At 43.6% G+C, this 27,975-nt stretch overlaps 1 protein-coding gene across 3 annotated transcripts in view; it reads left to right on the top strand.

The window, feature by feature from the left end:
* The window catches only part of GLI2 (GLI family zinc finger 2), a 197,389-nt gene that overhangs the window by 133,497 nt on the left and 35,917 nt on the right, over positions 1-27,975 (top strand). For 2 of the 3 annotated variants that reach the window (XM_005153809.4, XM_031053149.2), the window contains 2 exons: positions 21,759-21,961; positions 23,624-23,815. In XM_005153809.4, coding sequence (XP_005153866.2) covers positions 21,759-21,961; positions 23,624-23,815 — 395 coding nt within the window. Of the gene's footprint in view, positions 1-20,886; positions 20,945-21,758; positions 21,962-23,623; positions 23,816-27,975 lie in introns of those variants that run through there. The other variant, XM_031053150.2, reaches the window with a different exon arrangement.

The following is a 27,975-nucleotide window of genomic DNA, read 5'->3' as shown; positions in this document are numbered from 1 at the left end:
AAAATATTGTTGTTGCTCCTCTGTCCACACATAAAATAGTACAAAAAAAAACCAAACAACCAGAAAGCCTGAGTGGATAGTCACAAATTCCATAGCTTTCATGAGGACCGAATTGTCCTGGAGACCTAAACATAGAGAAGACTCTATCTCCATGATAGTGTTAAGTTGCCCTTAATTTCCCTCTGGTAGGGATTTTATCTGGTTTAATCATAGGTCTTCTCCATTTCCCTGAGATCTTAATATATTACAGATTTTCCCTGATACTCAGCCTACACTTTTTTTCTTTATCTGATCCTGTTACCCCTCCTTGTTGAAGTTTGTTTTCTTTTTGCTATGTTAAAAATTACCGAATACCTTTTCAGGACCTGTTCCAATGTTCCGGAGCTGTTTAGGCAGGGTTATTCACAGGCAGATGAGGTGACTGTTAAACTTTCCATCATAAAAAGACTATGTCTCAAGTGTTTATAAATTTGTGAAGTTTAATGACGAACCCAAGATTTTCCATGTTGGATATCTGTTTCAGGCTGGTTTTCTCTTTCCTTTGTTGTTTTTGTAAGATTCAGCCAAGGGAGGCCAAGTGGGGTTAAGGGAAAATATGTTGTTTAGCCATAAAAAAATAATCATCATCATCTTATAACTGAGCTTCAAGAAACACCAGTGTCGCTTGCATTTAGAGCTGGAATTTGCTATTGTCACAGATGTGCCTTTTGCTGTTCCTACTTAAAAAAAACACAACACCCCTCCTCAGTTTTGCTGGATAGAAATCCTTTGATAAATCTCACTTCCAACACATTCAGTGAAGGGGTGTCTGGGTTTTGCAGTGCTCCCCATTTTATGCCAGGGCCTCTCGGTCATTCCATTTACCCAGGGGGATTCATGACCACAGCTGATGGCAGAGGGAAGCTGGTTGCATTGCATGCCAGTAGAGGTGCCTTTCTGCATTATCAGATATGTGTAAAGTGCCTTCGGTTAACCTCCATGGGACACCGCTCCCACGAGGCTGCAGCTGCGGATCCCATCAGGCGGTTTAGGATGGGACCCCAGGTAATGGTTGTTCCTGCAGCAAGGAAGTCACTCGGTTGAGCCACAGAACATACATACCAATAAAACCTGTGAGTTTTCATATTTACTTTGCTACTGGAGTAGAAAATCTCTGGCAGGTCGTGATTGATGGTACTGTGCTGCTTTGCAGATAGAGCAAGCTCCCTCCGGAGTCAAAGCAAACAGCTGCTCAGAGAGGCCTTCTTATGTGTTTTGCAAAGTTTTACGACTTTCACCAAACAGATACATTGCTCATTTGGGAAACAGGTTTGGGGGCTCCCACATCCAATTTATTCTGTCCCCTTCTTTCCCACAAGCTTCTTTTATTTATTTAGGAAAATAAGAATGTGTGAGTAGGCAATGGTTTGCAGAGGTTGGTCCCCTCCAGAAGGCTGGTTCAAACCTCTCCCTGGTCTGTAATTAGCAGAAGTGTGTTGCTTTTAAGTGGCTGTTTAGTAACTTACAAGACGTGGTGATTTGAGGGACTATCGATACCAATCTCACTGTAAAACTACCAGGATTAATACTTAATGGTCACTTGTTCCATTTCCAGGAGACCACAGATTAAATACTGTGCTGCTGTAAAAATTCTTTTAATTCCATCTGTGCTTTAGTTTTCCCATTTCTAAAATGCCGTTACAGTAATATTCACCCTCCTGATTTTTTGAGAGCTAAGAAGTTAGGTGGTCTGTGACTTGTTCAGCCTCGCAGGAAGGGCTTGTTGTGCTTTTTCAGGCACTAGGAAAGAAGTACACAGCGCTACCTAGCTGTGCAGAAGCTGAGAAGATGCACCCTTAACATCTGACCTCAGCAGGAGGACAGGCTGATCAGGTCTTCTGAAAATGGGGCAGACATAATCCAAAACACTCACCAGGGCTAGAATGTTCCTGTAGGCTATTCCAATCTGATAAGTTATGCTACAAAATAACCCCCAACCAAACACAAAACCCCACAGCTTTCTCTTTCGGATCTCGTTAACAATTTTCAAGCATTTTCTGTTATGAGAGAGATTTGTATTTCTGTGCTGTTCCCTAAATTGAGAATAGTTTCATGGTGTGCATTTAGTTAAATAGCTTTCAGAACACTTTGGAAAAACTCAAACCTGAAGCCCAAAGGACCATGAAGGTGTATAGTTTCAGAGTCACTAAACTATGCAGTAAGACACAGATCATAGAAACATTTGGGCTGGATCTTCGGCTGCTCAACGCCAGCGGCGTTGCACTGGAGTGAGGGGCCTCGGTGAGCTCAGATGGAGTTGTGCCCATTAGCACTTAGTGAAGATCTGGGCCACCGAGTTGCTGGTGCTGTGAAAAACTGCAGCTCTAATTTAGCCTAATCACCTCCAGAAGTGTAAAATAGGCTAGGAGGTTTTAGTATTGAGAACAAAAGCCTGATCTCCAAGGTCTTTTATGTAAACCTCTGGCATGTGTTCGTTTAATATGATGTCACTCTGTAATCCACCATTGCTTTTAAATGTCATTCTCAGAGCTTCATGTCAGCAAGTCTTAAGTGATAATCCCTTTGCTTACCTCACTTTATAGTAGATTAAAAGTGACTTCATGCTTCCATCTTATCCGCGTTAAGCTTGTGCTTTAGGAAAAATTTATTTGAACTCTATTCTCCCACTGCTTCTAAAGAGTTTCTAAACAGAGTACGGGTCTTTCAGAAACGGTCTCAATGGTATTGCCCATTCTTCATTGCTTTCAGCATCCTGTGAAAATGGATAAATGTTCAGTGCCAGCCTCCTGGCCCTTTAAACTCCAGTGTTAAGAATTTGGTTCTCAAGTTTTCTGTATGCTAAATGTGGAGCACTGCCTCTCCTGGCCCCTCCTTTTTCTTAATCCTAAATAAATCCCCTCTCTAGATGGTGTTTTAACTCTCAGCAGCTTCTTACAGCTGTGAGGACAAGAGAGACAATGAGACCTGTTGCAGCGATTTGTTCCTGTGTCACACTTCCTCCTGTACAGATGTGCATGTCCCCCCTTTCAGGTCTGTTGTCCCCCTTTTGATCTCCTGATTGTCCTTTTACTCTATTCTGTAGCAAATCCTTTCTCAGTATAAACAGCTCTCCATGCATTTCACCTTCATAGTCTACACTCCTTTATTTCTTTCCCTGAATTTCACCCTTTCCTACTAGCACACCTCCTTGCATAACACGTGCTTCCAGATACTTGCTGCATGTTGTCATATCCTTCCTCCCCACAGCTTGCAGCCTGCAGCATATACTCAAATATCAGTCTGCTCAGCCTGCTCATTTTCACGTGTTTCTCTGAAATCCTTCCAGTATATGTGGAGATAAAGGGACAAAACCTATCCATCCCATTGACTTGTGAAATGAAGCCCATGGCACATCACTTTTCAGGTACTGGTTAATCTGGGTTCTCAGCTACCAGTGGCCATGGGAAGCAAATAACACAAGGTGCTGAAAGAGAAAAACTAATGGCAGGAATGCTGGCTTGTGATACTGGAAGAAAAATCTAGGGTTTTGAATGTCCATACAAAATGGAAATTTTCAAATCTCATCCAAAAGTTCCCCCCACGCAACAGAGAGCAGAGAAGTCAATTTACCCTGGAAGGGTGAAGGACTGAGTCAACTCTGCTGGGATTAGAACATGTGGTTCGAGGGATCCTAGGTATTTTGAGTCTGATTCTCAGACCACCCAGATGGCTGAGGGGGTGAGGGGGGGAAGAAAAAAAAAATCCTAATAAAAAAAGGACCCTGTTTGGCAGAACTGTGGATCTGGATCCCCTGCCTGCAGCTAATGCTGTGCACACACATCTGCACAAACCAGAGGGCAGAACTAGGTGCTGTTACTCTGGCAAATCTCAGATCCGCAGAGCATTCCTATGGGAATGTGCCTATTTAAGTGGGCTTTCTAGATCCCTGCCTTTGACACTACACCGTGTATGTATGTTTTTCTTCTGTGTGCCTGACCATTTTGTGAATTTGTGATTTTACACAAGTTTTTGCCTTGGAAGCTTTTCATGCCTGTTCTTTTATGTTTCACTGTTGATATTAAATAGACAACTAACAGAGCTAAAATTTAGAGCATTACTTAAGGGTCAGATTTTAAAAAGCGTGTGTGTGATTTCATATTGTAAATCCCACTGCACTGGGTCTGGCTACCAACACAGTTTTGAAAGTGGGTATTGTAGGTTTCAGAATAATGTTGACCCTTAGGGCCAGCTTGTCAAGTGCTGATAATGCAAGGGTACAGTTTTTCAAACACGCTGGATCTCAGTTAATGTCTAACTCCCCCAGCCTTCATTGGAACTCAGGACCCCAAACCAGACATAGTAAATCAGTTAAGTACCTAAAAATTCAGAAAATGGCTGTAATGGAGTTAAAAGATACAAACATATTAATGAGGTAACTTGTGCATGCTCGGAGTCCAGCGTACACATCCAGGTCATATGACTCCTGTAGGACCAATAGGGATGGTTTCTGCCCTCTATCCCCTCTGTTACAGGAGCATGCACATGGCAAATCTCATAGGTGGATATGCTATGGAAAAAATATATTCAAGACTTCTTTGATATCAATTGGCCAGACTCCAGTTCCAGAGCAAGTTCACAGCATTCCCTGCACTCACCTGATTGGCATGTGTGGGGTTGGGTTTTTATATGATTGATTGTGGTAGCTGATAGTGAAACCAGGAGACTGTGAGCCTTTTGATGATTTTTTCAAGGTGATACTCGGACACACACACACCTTATAGCATGGCAGGAGCCTGGGAGGTAGAAGCTATCCTTTTCCACTCCCTGTGCAGCAGAATGACCTGTACCATAGTCTCCCCAAAGCATGCGCTATTAGATTAAATATGAGTTAGTCGTCACCGCCACCTCCTACCTTTCTAAGAGTGCAGTGGTACGTCAGTGTTTCTTTCATATAGGTGGAGCCTCCTCACTGCAGAGGCATTTCTTTCTGCCACAGCTCATTTTATCACTCTCTTACACCTCTTCCTAACCTGCACACATGTACCTAAGGCACTTATAACAGTGCCTGGGTGTAGCCAACTGTGCCTGAAAAAGTATGTTAGGGCTGTATGAAATGCAGTCACATTTTGCTTTATGAATTTAAGTCTCTCTGAGAAATAAATGTGTGTTCCTAAATATAAGGGCCTTTGAAATATTTTCCTTTTGATCCTGTAAAAACATCCTGGAGAAGGATTTGTCTTATTTCTCCTCTTGCCCCTTCACAAGAGTCTTTCCTATCTTGGTTCTGGAGCTACTTACATGGATTTTGATTTGCAAACCAGTTACTGGACATGGTACCTGCTAATTAAATGCTTCATCTGAAAGCTTAAGATCCCACAGAGTAACCACATGTCCCAAATTACCACTGGTAGAGGAAAGACTACCAGAGTGTGGTTAATATCTTAAAAATAGGAAAGTTTCAAGGTTACAGCTGCATTAGGACGATGTTCTTACATGCATATTCTTGTTTGAGACTATTTGTCTTCACTGTGAAGTAAAACACATCCCAACTCAAGTGCAGTACAAGAGAAAACTGCATCGTAGTTGGTAAAAAGCAGGGTGCGGAAAGATGTGGTGGTGAAGGAATTAACGCATTCTGTCATCAAATCAGTAAATAAAAGGAAGATCAATCTAAAGGGGATTAGCAAAGGACAAGAGATATTTGTAGAAGATATTTGGAAATAAATTATGAGCTGATGAGGCAGAGGTACATATAGAAAGTGATTTAGACTACAGAACGGTTTTTAAATCTCTCCCTATTAGTGGAAACACCCAAGTATATGCTTAATTAGAAATACCTGCTGAGATCTGTTGACTTCAGAGGCACTTAAATGCGTGTTCACATACTGTCCTGGAAAGAGGTGTTCTTCTGAAGATGCCATAAAATAGAAATGTTTACTAAGTCCCACTTGTGTCTTCCTGTTGTAGACATAGCTTATATTAGAGATTTTTCTGCTGTCAGTATGGGCTTGGCAGTAGATTTCAGACCTGTTATGGTAATGGATTATTTGTTGGTATTCTCATAAAGAGTTTCAGTTATGTTTCTTTAGATAATTTTGGCAAAGTGGAAGTCAAGGCCTAATGAAGGAGGACTAGAGCTCTGTGTTTACTTCAGCATAATATTGCTGTGAGTCCAGCATCATCACAAAGATCCCAGAACTGGTGACAAAAAAGCCAACTTGGAGAAGCCTAACTGCAATGGTACTGTGTGGATAAAATGTCCTGGTGCTTGCTTCCTAGGAAGAGCAAGTTTGCAAGGAATTAACAGTGGTTGAGGTGCTGTTTTGAGTAACTGATCACCACCTGGGTCAGACAGTGTGCTGGTCCTGCTTGTTTGAAAAGATCCTCAAGGAGTCAGTGATAGTTTCAGCTCTTTGGAAGGAACTAAGATGTGATCTTTGCTGCTCTATTACCCTGGTCACAAGACACCCGTTTTGTGATGGCATCTTCTGGGGGTCAGGGTAAAGCATGAGAATTAGTACATGGCAAGGATCAGGTCAGGGTGAATAACTCTATTATCTGCAGACCAGTGGGAAGGATTTTGCAGTCAGTTCTCAGGGGAGAAATCATACAAAAGTTATTTCTAGCTTTTCCCCTTTTCTCCTAATCCTCCAGCCCAGCTGTTTCTCTGTAAGAAGTAATATCAGGAACTGATGAAAAGTGAGGTACCTGCAAAGTTTTATCCAATACATTTCAAAGTTTAAATAGATATTACCTGTTTGTATATTGTTTCCAGTGGAAGTCTCTAAACAGAGAAATGTTCACAGTGAAATCAGTGTCAGCAGACCCCAAACCGCTTCATTCACTTGATAAAATAGAAGACTTCCGAAGTCCAAATAAATTTCTAGCCATTTTTGTCAAAGAGAGCACACATAACTAAACCAGTTTTCAGGTTAGGTCAGGCAAGTTCAAATCTTCCCCCAGGGCAGACAGAAATGAGATGACCACAATGTAAAAGACTAAAATGGAATTGAGCCAGGTTAGATATTTTACAACCCATGCCTTTTTTAAGAGTCCCACAGGACCTTTACCGCAGGCAAATGCACTGGACTTTTGGGCTTTAGGGGATAGGAATGACAGCCTCTCCATATTCCTCATCAGAGCATCGTCACATGGCCTTGCCTAATGAGTCAGAGGGAAAGGCACTCTCCCACCAGCACCACTTCCTTCATGTCCTGGGATTTTCTTTGCAAGTCATCTATTCAAGGCTTTGGTAGGTCTTGACCTCTCTTGGCATGTGAGATTTAAACCTGGTATGACTCCAGACTTCCCTCGACCGCGTCTGGTTTGAATCCCGTCAGAGCCCAGACCAGCATTACCGCAAGAATAAGAAACTCTTCAAAGAGTTGTTTGTTTGTTTGCTTAAGAGCCAGCTCCTGCCGAATGTGATGAAGGTAGGAGTTCTGTGAGCTGTAACTTCTTTCCCTTGAGGTCCTGATTTGCTGATGTACCTCAGAATCCTATCATCCTGGTTTCTCCATGCTTGATCTCTCCAGAGCAGAGTTTGCATTTCTAGTGAATTATGTGATGGGTTTTGATAAGAACAGATAGTGAGCAGAAACTTGGGCTTGGTTTATGTGCGGATGTCACATTGCTTCAGGTATGTCGCACTGGTGCAGTGGATTGAGTGAGCGAATTTTCCAGGGTGACTCAATGATAAAATAGCATAAACTGGGAGACACACAATTCCTCAAGGTGTTTTGTGCTGAAGAGCAGATCATGCATCCTCCCAAAATCTTGCACTGTATGCAGTGGTTTCCTATCCCTTCATTTGTTTTTTGACTACATTGCCAAATTGGCTTTTACCCAGGAGCTGTCTGCTCTGATTGATTTTGTTGCTTTGCCTTTCATAAACCCAATCCTACCAGCCCTGTGTTCATTGATGGCTTTCTCCTAGGCAGGGCAATTTTGTGGTTCACACATTCACCAGCAAAATTGCTGTGATCTGTGAAGTTACAGTGCAATAAAAATTTGTGTGTATGTATGTGTGTAATCTTTCTTACTTGCCAGTGCATGGTCTCAATCTAATCTCTTCCTCCTGTTCATCTTCAGTGGGTGAAAGTTAGGCTAAGAGATAATCTCCTTGCCTACAGTACATCATGGCCTGAACAGATTGCATTTGAGTTTCAAATGAAAGAGCCTTTGGAGTATAGGAGCAAATCTTCAATTAAAATGAAACTAGAGACTTTTAGAAGCTCTTCTTGAAGGCTGAATGAAGGTAGAAGGTACAGATAGTGCAGGCAAGGAATCTGGTATCACTGGGGATGTTAAATGAGCTTGACAAATATCAGTAAAAATCCATAGGTACCATAGCTAAGGTTACATTTGTTGTTTTTTTGTCCTGCTTTGTGGAACAGCAGAATGAGAGCTTTCAAGTTGGACTTGTGTAATTAGAAGCTTGTCTTCTACCCATACTCTTCATGAACTTGCTCTGTCCCTCAGTAACTCCATGACTGAGCTTAGAAAATGGCCTGTGCATTCTGTGTTTTGGTTTTTTTTATTGTCTATATGTTCTGTTATAGCAGGTGTGAATGGTTGTATTAATCTTTACAGCATTCACAAGTACCAAATGTGTATTGCAGTGCTGGGCAAGAGTAATTATTTTGCAATTACATTATGAACAGCTTTAAAATTTGCACTGTAAAGTGACACACAAAAAGGAAATTGTTAACATTAGAAGTTCAGTTTTGGATAGTTGAATTTCCTTGGTTACTAATAACATTATAGATTATTTAAACCGTAAAATGTTTTAAAAATCTACGTTATTTTCACCCATTACTTTGCTTATTTTAACAAATCAGGCAGGAGACATAACTAAGAAAAATTAAACCCCAAAACATGCAAAGTTCAGGACCTTAAGTCATATTTTCAAAGTAAACTCTGAGCCAGATGTATATAGACATCAAAATCCCATCAGCAGTCTACTCCCACATTGAAAGCATGTAGGAGCTTACACCCCACTGAAATCAACTTGGGCTGCAAAAGGTACTTGAAGTTGCAAAAAGATGACTGTTGAGACTTTCAAAAGTTGTTACCACATGGTAAACCTTGCTGCTGGGATTTCAGCACAGCTTTGATTTCCAGGGTTGGTTTGTTCACCACTGTGTTGTCTAAACAAGTAAAATAATCCACTGCACCTGAGCAGTTCTGGTTTTTCATTCCCAGACCACAGTACAATGGCCCTGTGTTTGCTTTTTCCAAAACTGGAGAGAAATGTTTAAATACAATTTTGTGCTGAGTTATTAAAGCCACTGCAAATGTTTTCATTAAAATTTGAGTATGTTTAATATCCCTTCTCTTGAATTTTAAGTAGAACAACACTTGGTGACTTAATTACCCAGCAGTATATCTTTTTTTAGATTTTTACCTCATATTAATAAAATAAGAGTCTTTACATAGTTCCAACCTAAGCACATCTCATTTTACTAAGTGCATCACTTAAAGGGCACCCAATGTTAAAACCTTTTGGCTAGCCTGAGACTTTACATCATGCGGCATGCTGAAGCTCATAGTGAACTTTATCCTATGCAAAAATAAATTATTTTCTTTATCCTTCCTGATAAAATGCTTTTAAAAAAATCCCACAGCTCTCATGTCATTTTAAACTGTCCCCAAAACATGTCTGCTTTCACTGAGGTTATATTCAGACCACCTAGAGTTCTACGTCAGACAGGCTTTGGCTGCTGCTGTGAAAAGAAATGGCTATAACATGTGAGTTGGGCACCTGCAGTTGGCCATGCAAAGATTGCAGCTGCCTCTTCCTTGGGTCTGCATAGTTTGAGGGCTTGGCAGAATGTATCTCTTAGATGCCATAACAGGAGTATAAGCTGGTGTCTGGTTAGATGAAAGAAGGGTGGGTTTTGAGTGTTTTGGTGTGATAAGAAACCTCCTGTTTCTGCTCCCTGTCCAGCAGTATGGACCATTACTACAACTGTTAATGTGAGGCAGGATGTCTGGGGGCCTTTGCCAGCACTGATGCTGTAAAAAACCCCAAACTTTTTTTTCTGGCAGCACCCCAAACCCAGCTGCAGTTCCCTGGAAAGGGGAGAATAAAGTGTGTCTGTGCCTCTGCTACTGCTGCATTTAGGATAGAAACAGCTGCAGCAACTTGGTGTCAACCTGGCACTTTGGGGAGTTAAGATGTGACATCTAACATTGAGTTGGAGTCACTTAAGTCTTGACTGGAGATACTGAATTTCGTACCCTTACCCAGTTGAGATTAGTGCTCAGTTTTTACTCAAGGTGAAGGAAGGCTTGGGGTATCTAAAAGTGGTGTGGGGCACTATGCAGGCAGGAAGGCAAGCGGCCAGGGGAATTGAGGCCACAGCACAGCCATAAGGACAAACATCACTGGAGGATGGTGGTATGGTGGTGAACTGTGCTGTGCTCATAGCTCCTCTCCTGCCAGGCTGGTGAGCACCAGACCCACTGGACCTTGATAGAACCATGGCAGATGCACATGCTCTTGGGCCTCTTGACATGCTCATGGGCCTCAGGCTCTTGGGCCTCGAAAGGCTGTGTGCCTGTGTGCTTCTCTTTCCAGCTAAGACAACAATGACTCTTTGAAATGTTTTCCTGCATTTGCATTTACAAAAGCTGGGTAAGCCTTAAAAAAAAAGAAATTAAAAACAATCTGATAAGTAGCAGGCAATTGAATTAACCACTGTTGACTGTATTGCTGTCTCTTAACAAACTCCATCTGTATGGTCTCCCTTTGTAGACACAATTTTATAACTTAATTTCCCTACCAAAACATCAGTGTTTACTTAGTAAGAAATCTGTTCTTTGTCAGCTTAAAACAGTGATTTCTTTATTACCACTCTGCGCAAGGAATGACAGCACAGAATTGGCACTGGAGCAAGTCTGGTTGAGTCTACAGTGTTGTAATGGAAACAGGGTGAAACAAGGGTCAAGTATAATGGGGTTTGTATACAGAAATGTGTCTGCATAAGAAATAGCTGCATGAGATAAGAGAATGAAAGATGAGGTCTGCAGGTCTCCCTTTGCATGGCAGTGGGAGGGAGGTGTCACCATAGGTATGGAAGATGGGGTTACCTCTGTGCTGGTGTAGTGAAAATGCTTATGTCATATGTGCGTGCTGTGCTGCTAGCTGACATCAGTGGGTGTTGGTTGACTGGTGGTGGTCACCGATTACTCTGAGAATGTCTCATATGCAACGTTTTGTAGATTTTGGGAAGCGTAAGGTCAGTGAGGGGTTTTCAAGCTATTACAGTCTGTAGCCTACAAATTTTCAGGCAGGGCTGTCAAACATGGCCCAAATAACTGGAGGCTTGCAGGGGTTTTTTGCAGTCTTTCACGGCACCTGAAGAAGGTTTTGTGATTCCCATGGGTTTGCAAACCACAGACTAAAAACAGTAGAGTAAACTTTCAGCAGTAAACGGCTGGGGAATATCAGATCCCTATTCCTTCCTTAATAAATATGTTATATTTTTGTGTGTCATTGTACAGTGAATAATAGGAGAGCAGCTGTAGAGAATGACATTAATGGATCAGGGAGCAAGAGTTTTGGAAGGAAGGCCTTTTGGGTGGTGTATGAATGATAAGATATAAAACACCTAATCCTTTCTTACAATGAGCTGATGATTTGGGGTATATGGGCAGCATCCTGGCTCCTTTGAAGTTGGTTGAAGTTGTACAGTGCAGCAAGCAGTGCTGGGGCTTTACCTTTGGACTGGGCTTCTGTTTATTCCATTTAGTTTCTCCTGCTATAGAGTCTTTCTCAGTCTGATACTGCAGGCTAGAGTTGACTTATAAATGCCAGTTGTTTAGCACATTCATTTGGAGAAAGATTCTGAATTATTTGTGTTCATCTTTTCTTATAGAAACTTAACTCCCAGCTGAATGTTGTCCAGATTTTCAAACCTTCTGTGTTTCATTCTAGTTCACTTTCTTTCTAATGATTAAAAAAATAAATAAAGAAAACAAGTGGTAGGTTGAAAAGAAGAAATTAAAATTGAGGAGCTCAACTTATTGTTAATTCTCTTATTTTGTACAGAAAACTCCAGACACTTCCAAGAGAAAAGCTTGATTGGAATAAAAAGTGTTTTTTTCCAGTCATATCAGTGAAAACTTTTACCTAGTTCTGCTCTTCACCATATAATTGCTTGCTTTTCAGAATACTCAGAGCAAAAGAAAGGGTAGTTAGATCAGCAAGCCTGCTGGATCAGATCTTACATTACGTCTTGAGCTCTTTGAGTGCCATTAGCATTTCCTTTTAGAAGTGAAGAAATATTGACAGTTTGGTAGGTTATCTCGCATTTTACTGCATGTTAGGGCACTTCAAAGTCTTTATGTAGTGATGGGAACTGTCATGAAGTAGATGTGAAAAGGGCCTTTGGTCCAACTAAACCTGTCAGCAAGAAGATTTAGGGCAGATGGTTATTATTAGAAATCAATGTATTTATTATATATTGTTCAGGAATATTTCCCTTTGGAGGTTGCTGTGAGTGCTGTTGCTGTTTAAGATGTGTCAAATGCCAGTAAAATGAATTCCTGCAGAAAACCCAGGGAGCCCCAGCTTAAAGCTTTGCTTTTATAGGAATGAACATCTTTTACCTCTTTGTGTCATGATGCACCAGAGGTAGGTACACATGCAGCATGCCAGCAGCATACCTAGCATGTGTGTACATGTATGTGTGAGATGTATTTGCAGCTACCACAGTCACCTCTACTTACAGAGCTCCTCTAACTGCTATGTCTAGAAAGGCTTTGTAGAGATCTCTGCTATACCTGTTCCTGTTTCATTTTATTCCTCTTTGTTAACCACGGGTTTGTGGTTACTTCCAGTTAGCTACAACAGCTTACTGCTACTTAGAGCTAGCACATCTTTCTAAAGCATGAACACCAATGGTTTTCCCCTGTAATTATGAAAAGAAAAGCAGGACATTTCAGGTTTATACATTTATAAATAGTTGGTTTATACATTTGTAAGTAGTTGGGTGTAGGTTTTCCTTCCTTGGTGTCTTGTTTTTTCATGGGATTTAAGTTATAGGACCTTGGATCATGGAAAGAGGACATGCCCAGTAGGAAAGGAACATATTAACAGCAACATTAATGCTGGAAGTCACTGTCCTGGAACAAAGATTCATTTTCTATTCACCCCGTGATTTACAGCACATTCCAACCAAGTGATTTGGCTATGGTCTTCTGGCATAACATTGTTTGCCCTTTCCCTGACATTTTGCATATAAAGAAAAGTTATGAGCTTCTTGGGCATTCAAGGTACCAGGAAATGCAGGAGTCTACCTAATTTGTTAACATGAAATTATAGATGTCAGACACAGACTCTGTTAGTTAATGTTGGTTCGAGTAATGCTGCAGCCAGTTGATTGTATTACAGTCATGATGAAGAGGAATGGTCCTTTTTTTCTTTTCTGGGATATGACGGGTATAGAGCCAAGGCAGATTTAAATGTAATGAATGAATAAGCATTTTCTATGTTTTGCCTGACTCTTCCATGAGCTCCATTCCACACCACTGCTGCAGTGTTGCTGCCACTTACTTTACCTCTTCACAACAGGTTAGCGCTGGCGTAACATGGAAAGGGACTTTTCGGAAGTACTGTAGGAATAGTCTTTAAAATGTTAAACCCTTTTGTAGCACTTGAATGTTATTTCCTTTTAAGGGGCAAAAGACCCACCCAAAAGTAGCATGACAAGAAGACAATGACAAGAAGGCAGGGATCAAAAATTCAGATTTCCTCCCCATCCACATACACTTCCCATTTGTTTTCCGAACCCTAGTGTCTTCACAGCTACAAGCAAAGTATTCACTCAGAAGTGCTAATATGCTCAACATGTGTCCCAAGGGAAATCAGTCAGATGCAGAGAAATGGCTGTGTCATATCCAACACCTCTTTCCAACACCCATTTCACACATGCCCTAACCAGGGCTTAATCCTCTCAGGTCTCCCTCAGCTTCCTCCTCAGCTCTGCCATCAGGATCTGGTCCATGTCTACACCTCTCCCATCTCTTTCTTCACTACTTCCCACCTTGCCTGCTCTCCACACCTGTCATGCCACTGTCCAGCCCTCATTCCCTGCCCACCCTGAGCCTGCAGTATTTTGACACCCCAGCTCTCGAATTTTGTGGCAACTGGAATCAAGTTCTCATGCCTGGTGGTTTTCACTTGAAGTTCACATTGCCTCTAGGTTTACATCTCTCCTTTCGTCTGTTGCTGAACTACTTTCATTGGCTCTTGCACTTTTATCCATGCTTTCTTTCATATCTTTTCTCTCACTCTCCTTCCCATTCTCCCCCTCAGCTACCTTTCTTGAAGTTCCCCTTCTTAAAATGCACTTCTCCTCTGAAGGCTTTCATCATTAATCTCTCAAGAAACTATCTTAGAGACTCATCTGCTGTGCTTTGATTTATTCGTTGTGGGTTTTTTTTGGCGGGTATCTCACAAGAACTCAGCTGGCCATGCTTCTACCTCCGTCGCTAAAGGAAAGCTTGTGTGAAAAGGTGGGCTTTCAGAACTTAAATTAAAAGATCATGTAAGTAAGATAATTGGATAAAAAAGGATATTAGGATCTGAAACAGAGTGTTTACTTGCTTTGATGTGCTTTGGGAACATATGTTTGCACAGTGGGCTGTGTGGCTGATTAAGTATAAAACAACCCAAGAAAAAATCACCACTATTAAGCTTAAATCAAAGATCTCTCCTCAAGACTCTAATTTGATTTGGGTTTGAAGGTCCTGTATCAACTCTAATTTCCACCTTTGATGTCTTGCTTCTTTGTGTGTTGTATAATGAAGGGCAACCTTACTTATTAAAAATTTGCATTTTTCTTCCATTTTAAAAGCAAATATTGATATTGTTGTTGTTATTGTGTTGCAGTTGTGCCTACAAGTGTCAGCCAAAATAGACCTGCATTGTGGTAAATGCAGCATAAATACAATAAGAAACCATATGTGGTTAGAAGAGTTTCTAATCTGAGGACTGATTCCTGTACTCACACTCCCAGCTTTGCTCCCTCCAGATGTTGCCCTTGTTCCCACTAAAGCTGCCAACAGCCTGGGAGTTTTCATCTAAATTCCAGCAATAGAATTTAGAATTTAGATTTAGAATTTAGAATGGTAGAATTTAGATTTAAAAAAAAAGTTTCAAACTCTAAATAAGCCAAAATACTTTTGATTTCATTGATAAAATTAGTAACACTCTTTATTAGGTGAAATTAAATCTTTTGTTCCATTTGTTCTTGGTCTTAGGTATTTGAAACGGAGGATTGAAGTCAGGTATGTCTGAAAACAGAATGGTCTTTTGAAAGGAAACATGAAAGATATTTACCTGCTTTTTCCCACTTTTGAAGTAAAAACATTTTTCTTATCTGAAGCAAGTATATGAAATTGACCTCAGATGCTAAAAGTTTCATTAAATCTTGCATATGTTTTTCTAAGGGGTGGAAAAAAGTTGTGCTAAGAAATTGGTCCCACCGATAGGTTATGATACTGTTCCCATACTACAGGTGGAAAAGAAAGGAATTTGCACATTGGAGGCCTGTTCTGGTTGCTCCTGCCATCGGTGGCAGTTTTCTTTTACTTCAGTGGTACAAGGTTAGACTTTAAGCTGTGAATTTTAAAGGTATTTAGGCATCTGCCATTGCCAATGGATGCAAAGTGAGCTTTTTCATAGTGTCTACCTAAACCCTTCTCAAAGCAGTGCTCTACCACAAGTCCACAAATAAGGGATTTTATATTCAGATTTGTGTCTTTTAAGGCCCAAGGGAATTACCTCAGTTGTCTGATCTGACATCTGTGATACTGGCCTTAGGGTTCCCTCTTTAATTTCTACAGTGGAGAAATTACTCTTTCCTGCTATTAAAACTCCAAACCTTGCAGTACACTTAGAACCCATCTTTCAGAAAGCCATCTAGTTTTGCTGTAGTCTTGCAGCAGTGATGAATTTACCACTTCTGTCCATAAACATGTCTAATAGGAACCTGTCCTTGCTGTTAAAGTGTTTTTTTAATTTTCCATACTTTTCATGCCTCAAAGCCATAGTTGAGGGGATAGGAGAAAACAGGAACTGCTTGAAACATGCCTGTTAAATTTATGCATTGAAGCTGTAGCAATTTTTGTCCAGCTTCACAGTCTCCCTAACAGCTTCTCAGAAGTGAATTGCTGAATTCGCAAAGGTAGTTCTGATTATCTGTATATTCATCTCTGTGAGTATGGAGAAGAAAAAGAAATTGTATTATTAACCCCATTTTAGAGCTGTGAAAACAAACAAAAAAGAAATAAAAACCCTTGTGCTGAACATCCCGGCAGGGGAGGGCTGAAACTTAGCAGTCGTGTCTCTTGAGTCCCCATCCCGATATCTTCTTATCAGGACACATAAGTTGGCATCTAGTCCTATATTTGAGCATCAGGTCACTTTACTGGAAAATTATCAACTTGTAGTTCTGGGAGAACTGGGAAATGTGGGTGATTCCCTGGCACCTCATTACCAGGCTGCTCAGCACCCTCTGGCAGTGGGTGATGGGGAGAGGCAGCTGCAAGGCAGCTCCATCCTGCTCCTTCCAGAGCATCCTCCACTCTCTGAGCCAAAATAAATGGGAGAGGGAAGAGATCTTTGTGAGTGATCAAATGCCGTGTGAATTTGATAGTTGTGGCCCAGGTTTGACCTCTGAAACGTACTTTGTTTTGAGGGACTTTGTAGGATTTGATCCTGAGGGTACTGCAAAAGTGTCACGACCTCTCGCCCTTCCTGTTGTAAGGGACTTTAAATCAGAAATAAACAGAGGTGAAGTTGAGGGGCTGTTGAGAGCTGTTTAGACTGAATTGTTTAGCATGAATACTGGGGCATTTTAGGTCTCCTGCTGGATGCAGGTTTACGTCTTATATGTAGAGTGTCTGCCATGAGCACAGTCAATTTTCAGGCATCCCTGTGTTTCTCGTCTATCTCCTGCAGGCATCGGATGGTGTTCTGGGTACACAGGACTCGCAAAGACCAAGCTAGGAAGCTTTATTTAAAACAAAACTAAAGCACAGATTTTTATGTGGGGTTTAGGTGGGATTGCTAGCTTTAAAAGCTTTTTTCCAATAGCAAAGCTGTACCAGGCTATGATACCCCTCCCCGTGAGCAGCTCTGTTCTTAGCTTCTATCTCTGTGTAGCAGCTATACAGTTTTTTTATTGTACAGCAAAACAATTGCCTGCAAGTGTCCATATTCCATTAAGCATATGGAAAAGTATTCAGCCCTTTGTTTTCCACTAAATGAATATATTTGCCACATAAGTATTAATTTAGACTAGTCATGGGACATTAGTGCTGGTTAATTGTCCCCATTTTTCTGGAGTTTATTTACCCGATGGAGATTATTTCAGAAATATGCTACTTCTTTATCTGTTGCATTCATTGCTGGATGCTGCTTGCAGAGGCTGTAGACCCACACGCAGTGGCAGGGAGATGGTGTCACATTTCTCCCACGCAAGATTTTGGGATTGTTCATGTGTGACCACAGGGGGAGAGCAAGATGAGAAAAAGTCACCCCAAGGACGCTATTCATAGCAGCCAGCACTGGTTTTGCCAATCCCTGAGGGATTTCCCTTCCCAGGAGGCCAGCCCAGCTCTTCAGACACAGTGCTGCTCCTCCACCATGAGACCACAAGGATCCTTCCTCAGCATAGCGTCCAGCTGCAATGCACCGAGCTCAGCACACACACCTATGAGCAGTGGCGTTGGAGACAGGAGCCTACCGGCTCCCAGAGCACACACAGGGACACACTGCTCTGCCCCACTAAAAACTCCAGGATGATATTTTTTGCCTTGCATTCCAAAAAAAACTTAGAAGCTCCTTCCCCAAGACTTTGGGATGAGACTGTAGGGCTTCAGACAAGCTGCTTTCAACAAGACCCAGGCAGCGGGAAAGTGAAACATACCCCTTTTTCCTGATGTAGAGCAGTTAATGGGCGACCAACTCCTGGGAAACCACCAAGAATCTCCCAGTGTGCTACCAGCAGTGTATGTCACATTTCAAACACCAGTAGCTCTCCTTGCACTGGTGATGCTCCTCCGCTGCTGTGTGTACTCACTGCCTTACAGTCCTGCTCTGCAGGGGGCTGGAACCAGGTAAATAGTGCAAGGATTTCTGGTTTCCAAGGGGAGATATCCACTGCACCAGTAAAAGCCTGCTATGTAAAGCCTTCAGCAGTGTGCATGCACTCAGCATCATCACGAGGCTCTGCAGCCCTTAGATGGGATAAGGTAATGTCTCCCCCACCTTAGTGTCTCCCTCTGTTAGAAAGCAGGGAAAGAGCCTCTCCTGAGTGGGGGGAAGAAATGAATCCACGTTCACATGCTTCGTCAGAGATGCAAATTGCTCTATAAGTTGTGAGCATTAATTATAGAGCATGGGCTTCTCACCAGAACCGCAGGGAAAACAGGCCCCCAGCTCCCATTAAATTTAATGGCGTTTGGACGCCCAATTCCCTTAGCTTATTTGAAAACCAGAATCCCAGTTCCTTCAGAAATATATGTGGTCAGGTGAAATCCCTCATCCCACTGCAGACAGTGAGATTTTCACAACATTGGCTTCAGCAAAGCCAGTAGCTCTCCCCCAGTCACTGTGGTGCTTTCCTTATGCCATCACAGAATCTAGGGAAAGAGTTGGGAGTGATACATGGATAGCAAAGGTCTGAGCAGGAAACTCTATGGACAAACTGAGAAACCCAGATTTGTCATCATGGCACCATTGCACAGGCTGGTTCACTACACCAAGCTGGTGATTGCTCTGCTGTGGCGTTCGGGGCATGGGGGTGAGGAGCTCTGCTTGCCCAGGAGGTGAGCTACATGTTGGCTAGAGCTGCCCAGTGTTGCTTCATCTCTCATCTATATAAGCCACTGCCCCTAAAAAACGCCAGCTAATTGTTCTCCTCTGCCAGGAGCAGACCTGTGAATCTATGGCTGCCTCTCACTGTGTATTTGCAGAGTGCTGATGCAATGGCACAACATGGGACTTGGGGATTAGATGCGAAATAATGCCAGTGACATGAGTGGGGAAAAAATGGGGGGGGGAAATCAGACATTTGGGGAGTTAGGAGCAAGGCATCCCTCTGGCCAATTGAGCCGTTCCTGGTAGGCAGCTACTGGAAGTCATGCTTCTGGGACAGGCTGCAGCATGGGATGATGCTTTGCTGGAATTGTGGGTGTACAATAGTGACAGGTTATCCCTGACTGGAAGGGCTTCCAGGAGCCAGGCCTGGCTGAGAACACTTCTGTCCTAATCCACAGATGGGTAAGGAGAGGCTTTAAGCAGCACCATAAGGAGAAGTCTGTTCTCCACCCCAGTCTTTCTGCAGAGGTCCAGCTTCATATTAAAACACCACCCAGCTCTCCAGCTGGATGCATTTTGGGTGAATTCTTGATCTCTTTCCCAGTGTTACCTTTTTGGCCAGGGTGGAGTTTTCCTGTTCTGAGGGACTACAGCATTTCTGCCCAATTTAGCATGGAGAAAATGAACAGCAAACCCTTCATATTGTTATACACATTTTAGATGTTGGCCTCACAGTTTGATCAGTAGAGGCTCCAAAGGCTCATAAACCTGGTAATACATAGTTTCAAGACTGCATCAAAGAGGTTCACAACCCTTTTGGGAGAAGCTGTGAGTACTGATGAAAGAGGGAACTTATTGTATATGTAAGAAAACTTCTTTCATGGCTTATGTATTAAGGCAGGCTCTGTGGCCCAAGGAAGACTGGGGCTGCTTTTAATTTACATCCCCCCTCACTTATATTAAGGCTTCATCAGAAGAAAAATTAGTCAGATGTTTTCTTAATGACATCATTTTTTTTAATCCTGTTTCATTTTTTCCAGATGAGGCGCTGGAGATTATTAGAAATGAATTGAAACTAAATCTGAAACAGGGACTTTGATTCACTTCTCCCTCCTCCCCGGTAGAAATAAATTGGTCGGCTCCGTGCTCGGCCGCCTTTATTAGCAACCTCGACAGAAACCAGCCCCGGCAGCCTTGGCTGCAGCTTTCCCGAGCTTTGCCACCGCAGTGGCTGACGTCATGGCAAGAGGCACCGGAGGGGGATTTGGAGAGGGACTTGGGTTGCCCCATAATTCTGGCAGTGAAAGACTATGGCAACGCAGGTGGGGAGGTTGTGAGGTCTGAAGTAGCCATGCCGTCATAGGTTTGTGTTTCAGTGCCATAAAGGAAAACAAGCTTGATGCTGGTGGGTGCTTCTCTAGCAAAACCGCAGTCTGAGTCCGACGAGCATTTGTGTTGCACTGGGTGTGTATTTCCCTGAGTCCTTTAGATCTGATACGTTTTCAGTGCCTGGTATTTCACACCAGTGAACCACAGAGTGTACTGCTACAGGAAAGTACTTTGGACTATAAATATTTTAAAAGGCATTTAATTTACTACCCATCAACAGAAAGTGTTCAAAAAGCCACAAGGTTTACTAATTTATCAGAAAGACAGAGAAACACAAGGAAGATCAAACAAAGACAAACGTGCTCGTAAACTGCTGAATAAGTCTGCAAAGCTTGTATTACATTTCTGTGTGGTTTTGTTGATATGTAGGTATTACAAATAATTTAAAATGCACCTGAAGTGTTGATAAGGCAGGGTGGGACTGAGATCCTGAAGTGCAGGTGGCATGTCTCAACTGCTCAGACCCTTGGGTTTGTGGTTGTCTGTGCATGAAGACACAGATATTACATGCACTTCTTAATGGCATACTTGGGTATTCTTAGGGAAGGACCTTTCTAATACTGTCTCTTAGCTGAGCCCACATCCCAGATCCCTGACCTCTGCAGCCCTGAACCCCCATGGTCTCCCGTGCAGGGGGTGCAGCCCATGAAGTGCACATCTATCTCCCTCAGCTTTGCCAAAGCACAAAACACCGTCCCTGCTGTGACCTGTGTCTGCCACCAGCTCTGCTTCGAGCAGTCTGTAAGTACAGAGGGAGCTAATGCAAAGCAGATTTTGCTCTTTTGTTTTGCCTAATGACAGCTCTGACTCTTTTGGCATCTAGCTCAGATTTTCTGCTTCTCAGGTCAGGTTTTTAACTTTTTTTTCTCTCCTTGCACCCTTTGTGGTTTACCTAAAAGGCTGGAGGGTACATCTGGAAGATGTCCACATGCGTTCTCTTCCATCCTCGCTCACCCTGCAAAAACTTCTAAGTGCCAAAACATGCCTGTAACTATTTTTTTATTACCTGCTGAACCCCTCAGCATTTACTGACTTCTTTCTCAGGTAGTGCATGGCCTGAGGAAGATCTGAGGGATTTAACAGAGGTGGCCCCCAGAAAGCATGCAATAGAACCTCTCATGAACTTTTGCCCTCTGAACTGTACCGCCGACCTGTCAAGGAGGTTTGTGCAAGCCGTGATGGACGCAGGCAGGGAGGGCTGCTCTGCCGGTGCTGGCCGAGCCACGCATGCTGGGCCAAGCAAAGCATGGCTTGCCTCAAGATCATATAAGTACTTTTTGTGCCATTTACATCTTCTCATAGGCAGCGCTGCCTGGGGATTTGTCTGCACGTGGCAGCAGTAAACATCTGGATACCCAGTGGCACCGAGGAACTTGCAAGCCCCGGCTTTGCCTCAAGCATCTTCATGCAGCCAGCCTCCCCCTGCAGGAAGATGGAGATCTCCAACATGGGGCGTGCTCTCCACTGCCCTTTTTCATGACAGCCCAGGGGGAAAGACACCTTCCACAAATACATGTGGCACATGTGTCACGGTGTGTCTCTGTTTCCTTCCCAGGCCTCCTCCTCTGAGTGGCAGCCCTGTCATCTCTGACATCTCCCTCATCCGCCTGTCTCCGCACCCTGCCGGGCCCAGCGAGTCACCCTTCAGCCCGCCGCACCCCTACGTGGCACCCCACATGGAGCACTACCTCCGCTCTGTCCACGGCAGCCCCACACTCTCCGTCATCTCTGCTGCCAGAGGCCTCAGCCCTGCTGACGGTAAGACAGGGTGCTACTGGTACTGCAGCGATTCTGTAGCTCACCGGCACTGAAATCCCCCAAACCCTGGGGATTTACAGCCGCAAAGGCTTTGCAGCTGCTCTCTGAAGTGGGAGAGCTGTCTCTTTCTTTTTTTTTCTTTTTTTTCCCCTTTAACTACACATTTGTTTTGCATCACTGCACAGAGAAAGCAGAGCGTGAGAATAGCTATTACCACTGGATCATATTATAAATATTTTGCTTAAAGTACGTTCCTTTCTACAGCACTCTCCGCTCTCTTATGAGCTTGCCTACTCTTATGTCTACTGGGAGCTCTGCTTTCCCCAAGGAAGGTCACATCTCTCCAGCTGCCTGGCCTGGCTGGGATTGATGTTGCCAAGATGAGGCAATGCTGGCTGGGTTATCCCCTATTGGCTTTGTGTCTTGGGGCATACTTTCTTCCTCCTTACTCCTAAGCTGCCATGCAGCAGTTCTGAGGGGGAGCTGGCACTGGATGCATGCAGAGGTACTGATGCTCCCCAAGCCCTGGCAGACCCCCTACTGGGGAGCAGGGGACAAAAAAAGTCTGAGCAGGGAAAGAGGAAAACACAACTCTGCTTTCATTGGGGAGGTTCAAGTTATGCCTTACTTCGTCAGAACTGCTTCATTACACAGTTGCAGACATCAGGCTTAGTGCTCAGGGAGCAGCCAGGGTTTGGGGACCCAGTTTCTGCATACCAAGCAAACCCCAGCATCTCTTGGTTCCTGATCTGCTGCAGGGGCAAGCAGCCCTTCTCCATTGCAAAGCACACCGGAGTGACAAGTCTCTCAGCTTAGACTCTGGCAACATAAAACCATCTTCAGTGTCTAAAAAAACATCCCTAGGGTGATGGGGAGATGGATGTGTCTTCTTCCCTTCCACAGAGCGTCATCGGTGCTCTGAGCTGCCCATCATGGAGAGGTCAGATGGCTGGTGTGCGTGTGCTCTGTCCCATCCCTCTCCTTCCAAAACCAGTTTCGTTCTTTCCTGTGAAAAAGAGGCATTGTGTTTTGGGTTACTTTTCTCTTTTTTTTTTACTTTTGTTCTTTATTTTTTCCTTCATTTCTTTTTTTCTTTTTTTTTTTTTTGTAAGGCAGTGGTAAATAAGTTAATGGGGCAAGCGGGTGGGGAGGCAGGTTTGAAAAATTACAGCTGGGAGAAAGTGAGTGTAATTGGCTTTGGCAGCCAAAATGGTTTTATGCTGCCAGACACTAAACCTAGCTCTATGCATTAGACCTTGGCTTTAATTTCCTCACGCTGCTATCGGGAACTGGGCTGCATTTGTCTTTCCTTCCTAATAGGCAGGGATGTTAATGCTGACAGGGTTACTGCTGCTGGCGGGCTGGGCCCTCTCGCCCTTCCCTGGGGTGCCGGCTGTGTCCAAACGGGAGGATTATTAGAAGGGGGAACGAGAGATTGTTTATAAATTTGCGGAAATGGAGGAATGCAGAGGCCCCAGCTTAGTTTCTTTTGTCCGCAAAAGCACGCCCAAGCGCACGTCACGAGAGCCCTACGTGGAGCCGTGCGGCCGGGGCTGGCGGGGGACGTGGGGGGAGACGGGGCTGGCAACGTCAGCACTGAGGTCTAACATTGCAGTGGGAACCTTCTCCCCATGTTTTTCTCCTTGCCTGTGGCTCCGGCAGCAGCTCACGAGCACCTGAAGGAGCGAGGTCTTTTTGGGCTGCCCGCGCCACCGCCAGGAGCCAACCCTGCTGACTACTACCACCAAATGACGCTGATGGCCGGCCACCCAAATCCCTATGGGGACCTTCTGATGCAGAGTGGTGGAGCAGCCAGCACAGCCCACATCCATGATTACCTCAGCCCTGTTGATGGTGAGTAGTGGTCTGTGTCCTCCCTGGCATGGCTGGAATTCTGGGAGAGATGGATGGGGCTCTCCCCCGGGTGAAGGTTGCTACAGGTGGTAGCTCTGCCCTGTTGAAACCCATGGGTGCTACACTGTAATTTTTGGCTTAAAAGGTCACCTTGTTCCGTATGTGTATGTATAAAATATACATAGTTTAAAATATACACATTGTGGCCTCTTTGGGAGGATAGCATGGCTGCTGTATGGTTAGATGGGCTGGTCCAGTGACCAGGGCATTGCTGCCATCCCACTGGTTTGGCCATGGGTGACCACAGCGTACCTGGAGACAAACTCCATCTCTGGCTCCCCATCTCACCCCATGTTTAGTGTGGTTGGTGTCTGGGGCAAAGGTTGGCCATTTCCATGTGTAGCTGTAGAGCACGATGGACCTCTCATCTTGGCTGGGACCTCTCAGGTCCCCAAGGATTAAAAATATGTTTACGGGGAACCATAATGGAGAGGATATGTTAGTACTTTGTGGGGAAAAAAAATTGCAGGAATGTGGTATTTATGCTAGTATAGGGCATTCTAAACCTAGAAAGTTCTCACTTCTGCCTAAATGAAGAAGAAATAAAACCATGTTAGGCACTGTGGTGCTGAGTCACCCCTGCGGCCTGACCACCTCCCTGGTGAGATGGGTAAAGTCTATCTGGAAGCATATGTGAAGTACAGATGATTTTCAGAGCTGTCAGAAATTTCTTTCCTATCACTTTATGGCACATCTCGTAAGAACTGGGGTTGCACAGATATTACAGAGGGCAGTTTGGGGATTATTTCTTGCTGCAAGAAACTTGGCTCAACTTTCAGATCCTGGCTTCTGTTTCCTGTGCTGCCTTCTGATTTGTGTGTGGACATTACAATTTTTGGAGTGGAGATCTGCATCATTTCATTACCGCTTCAAAGTTTCAAGATGAAAGACTCTGTGGTCTTGCTGTTTCATAAAGTGACTGGTTTAGAATGATAAAAGCTGTTTTGGCTCTTCAGTGATGGGGGCTTATAGATATTTCTAATAAAAAAAAAAAAAATGAAAAACCCAAACAGTTTCTTGTCTGCAGCTGTTGTGGTTGTTTTACCTGAATAGTCATTTTTGCTGCCAATTGCTGGATTATTCATGAACCCGGATCCCAGTCAGAAAGGGAGAGACATGCTCCTTGGTACCATCCTGCCTACGACACCCAGAATATATACTGGGCTTCTCTGCTACAAAGCAGCTGGTCAGTAAGACCACTCTGTCTTCCCTCCAAAGAGTTAATGTCTGTGGTTATAACAGATGGGTGCAAACCAGCACTGCCAAGTTCTCCTCGGGCTCATGAACAAGACTCTTTCCTGCTTTCCTCCTTATTAGTCCATCTCTGACCAGCAGTGCCTCAGTGAAGTGCCAGATGAACAGCCAATGAGGGAAGGAAACACAACCGTTTTGATGCTAATGCAGGCTGACTCTTGACACACCAAGATGCTCGTCCTCTGGTTTGTTGAAGATCAGTCTTTACCTGAAGTCATCTGAGATACTCCCCTTGTCAGAAGATTCTCTTACTGTTTGCCTTCTGAAAATGGCTCACACATCAAAGGTCCTGGTTTCATGTGGCCAAGCTCATAGCCTTTATTCACTGCAAAGCCAGGGCTCACCAAACATTTATTTTGATCTTTCAGTCAAGCTTTGTTGATGAGTAACTGGAAAGCCTTTTCTGGGCCTTCACATGCTCTGCATGAGATGAAAACTTTCAGATGTCATGGAAATGTGACGATGCGACACTAGAAGGATACTTTTTAAGAATGTGAAAAGGAGCAGGAGCCCAGTGCCAATCTCTGGTCTATGTGTTTGGGTTTATCCATCAGCTGGATTGAAGAGAGAATTTCGAGACGGAAACTCACATGGATGTCTCTGAAATGCTGGCTGAGGAACCAGAGTCTCTCTCTTTTTAGAAAGTCGCTTCAAAAATTTAAATCAGCAGGGCCTAAGTAAATAAATAGTTGAACAGATAATTTAATAAAGCATCTTCTTACGGTGCTTTTCTGAGACAAGAATATCAGTAGCATGCATAAAACCCCAGTGAGTCACCACCTCAGCATCTGTCTTTCAGAGAGCCCTCTTCTTTCCAGAGAGCTCTAGAACATAATAACTTTACAAGAATTAGTTTGCTGAAAATGCAGGTAGCTTCTGTTAAACCACACACAGCATTATCACACACCTGTGGTAACACTGGCACCTGCAAAAGAAAAAGCAGCAGATAAGCATATATTAAAACTGGCCTATTCAGAGTCACATCACCTCCAAACATCTGCAGACCCACAGGAGCCCTAGACTGTATGGTAGCTCTTCACAGGCACGTACCTGGGCCCTTCTGGTTGCTGGAATTGCATTTCATGGAGAATTTCTCAGTGCCTCCATGTTTGTCAGTGTTTTTTTCACCCCATCAGGTGTCTAGGGTCAGGAAAAATAATAGGACATAAAGGTCAGCTTGAGCTTGTTGGTACTGACCATGTGTCAGGACTGCTGAGTGTTTAAATGGTGGTTGAGATACAGTGCACCAGAGGTGCATTTCTTTGGCAGGGTTTTAACTGTGCAGTTAGAAGTACTTATACCACGAGAATTTAGACCAAGTTTCATGCAGCAGACTGCTGGAGTCTTCAAGCCAGTTCCAGTGGTGACTAAATTACCCTTCAGTTAGCTGTCATGTTTCATTCTGTCATCCAAAGAGGACTCTAAATCCAAGAATGGAGTTTGAATCCAGGCTTAAATCCATTTTCTGGAAAGCCTACACTTTCAAATCAAAAGTTAACTGCTTTCCAATGGCACAACATTGCTGATGGGTCACCTCTGAGACTATACAGGATCTATTCACCAGATCAAAACTATCTTTTGCATTTCTATTTTAGAAGTGGGTACCACATGGTGAATTATTCCAGATGACAGAGTGCTTGCACAGAGCATCCCTGGGGCAGTAAAGACTGATGAGGAGCACAGATGAACCTGGAGATGACTACAACTTTCTGAGCACGTTTAGTACATCCAACTTCTTTTTTTCCCTAAGCACAAGTGCTCCTGTGATTACCCACAGCCCTTCAGGAGGTGTCTTTTTCTCTCAAGAGGAGTGTATCCAGGGTGACTCAATGCTTGTACTGTTATAGCCCTGTACAACAGAAGATGTCAGAGTACTGTACAAACCAAAGCTACTTCATCACTAGAGACTCCAAAGATAAAGACAAAATGATCAGTGAACAGAGCAGTGGCAATTCTAGGAATAAGAATTCAGATCTTCAGATATAATAAGAATGAAGATCTTCAGAATAAGACTGTCATGGCCAGAGTGGGAAGTAGAGATCATCTTTATGACTTCTGCTTGCACAGTGTCAAAGTGTGATTTGGTTGCCCATGCTGAATGGGCAATGGGGGAAAAACATCTCAAATTCAACTTGGGTCCAAGCAGTGCTGCACAGAGGTAGTTGCTCAGTTCAGGAGGGCTGTATTTGTGCAACCTTACAGTTACCAACAGCAGGGATGAATCTGCAGTGCTGTCATGACATTTAGCTGAGTTCTGGAGCTAGAGGGAGGAACCCTGACCTGTTTCTTGCTGCTTGGTGCATGGGACTCACAAATGTATTGACTTACAACCATCAGCTTAACTGGGAAAAAGTTTTGTTCAGCCCAGCATAGCCAAAAAAGCCAGTGTCTGGCACAGTTGCCTGAGACATGGGCAAATCATCAAGCAGGACTTTATTTCCCCAAATCAAACAGTCATTCAGCATCAATGGCCTCTTTCAGTCAGTGTTATTGGAGCCTTTCTACTTCAAGTAAAGGATTTAATAGCCATCAGCATAAGGAGCAGGGCTGGCAGTGCCGCCCAGTGGTTACCACAGTCTGAGAGGTGAGCTCAGGACTCTCCTCCAGCAGGTTTATGTGAAATGATTGATACATCAGGATAGATGGAGAGAGCCCAGCCTCTCAGTGACCTAGGAAAGAAGTGCCTCACCGGCGGCTTGAGGGACCAGCAGCTGCGGGCTTGCAGGCTGGATATGCTAGATCACAGATGACAAGCCAACTGTTGGCTACTCTGGGCAGACGGCGCACCCTGTAGTCACTTCCTTAAAAATTCTGAAAGATTTTGGGGGTTTTTTTGCTGTTATTGT

Source organism: Melopsittacus undulatus, chromosome 4, assembly GCF_012275295.1.
Source record: "Melopsittacus undulatus isolate bMelUnd1 chromosome 4, bMelUnd1.mat.Z, whole genome shotgun sequence".
NCBI classification, from domain to species: Eukaryota; Metazoa; Chordata; class Aves; order Psittaciformes; family Psittaculidae; genus Melopsittacus; species Melopsittacus undulatus.
This window is presented reverse-complemented; position numbering and strand designations above follow the sequence as displayed.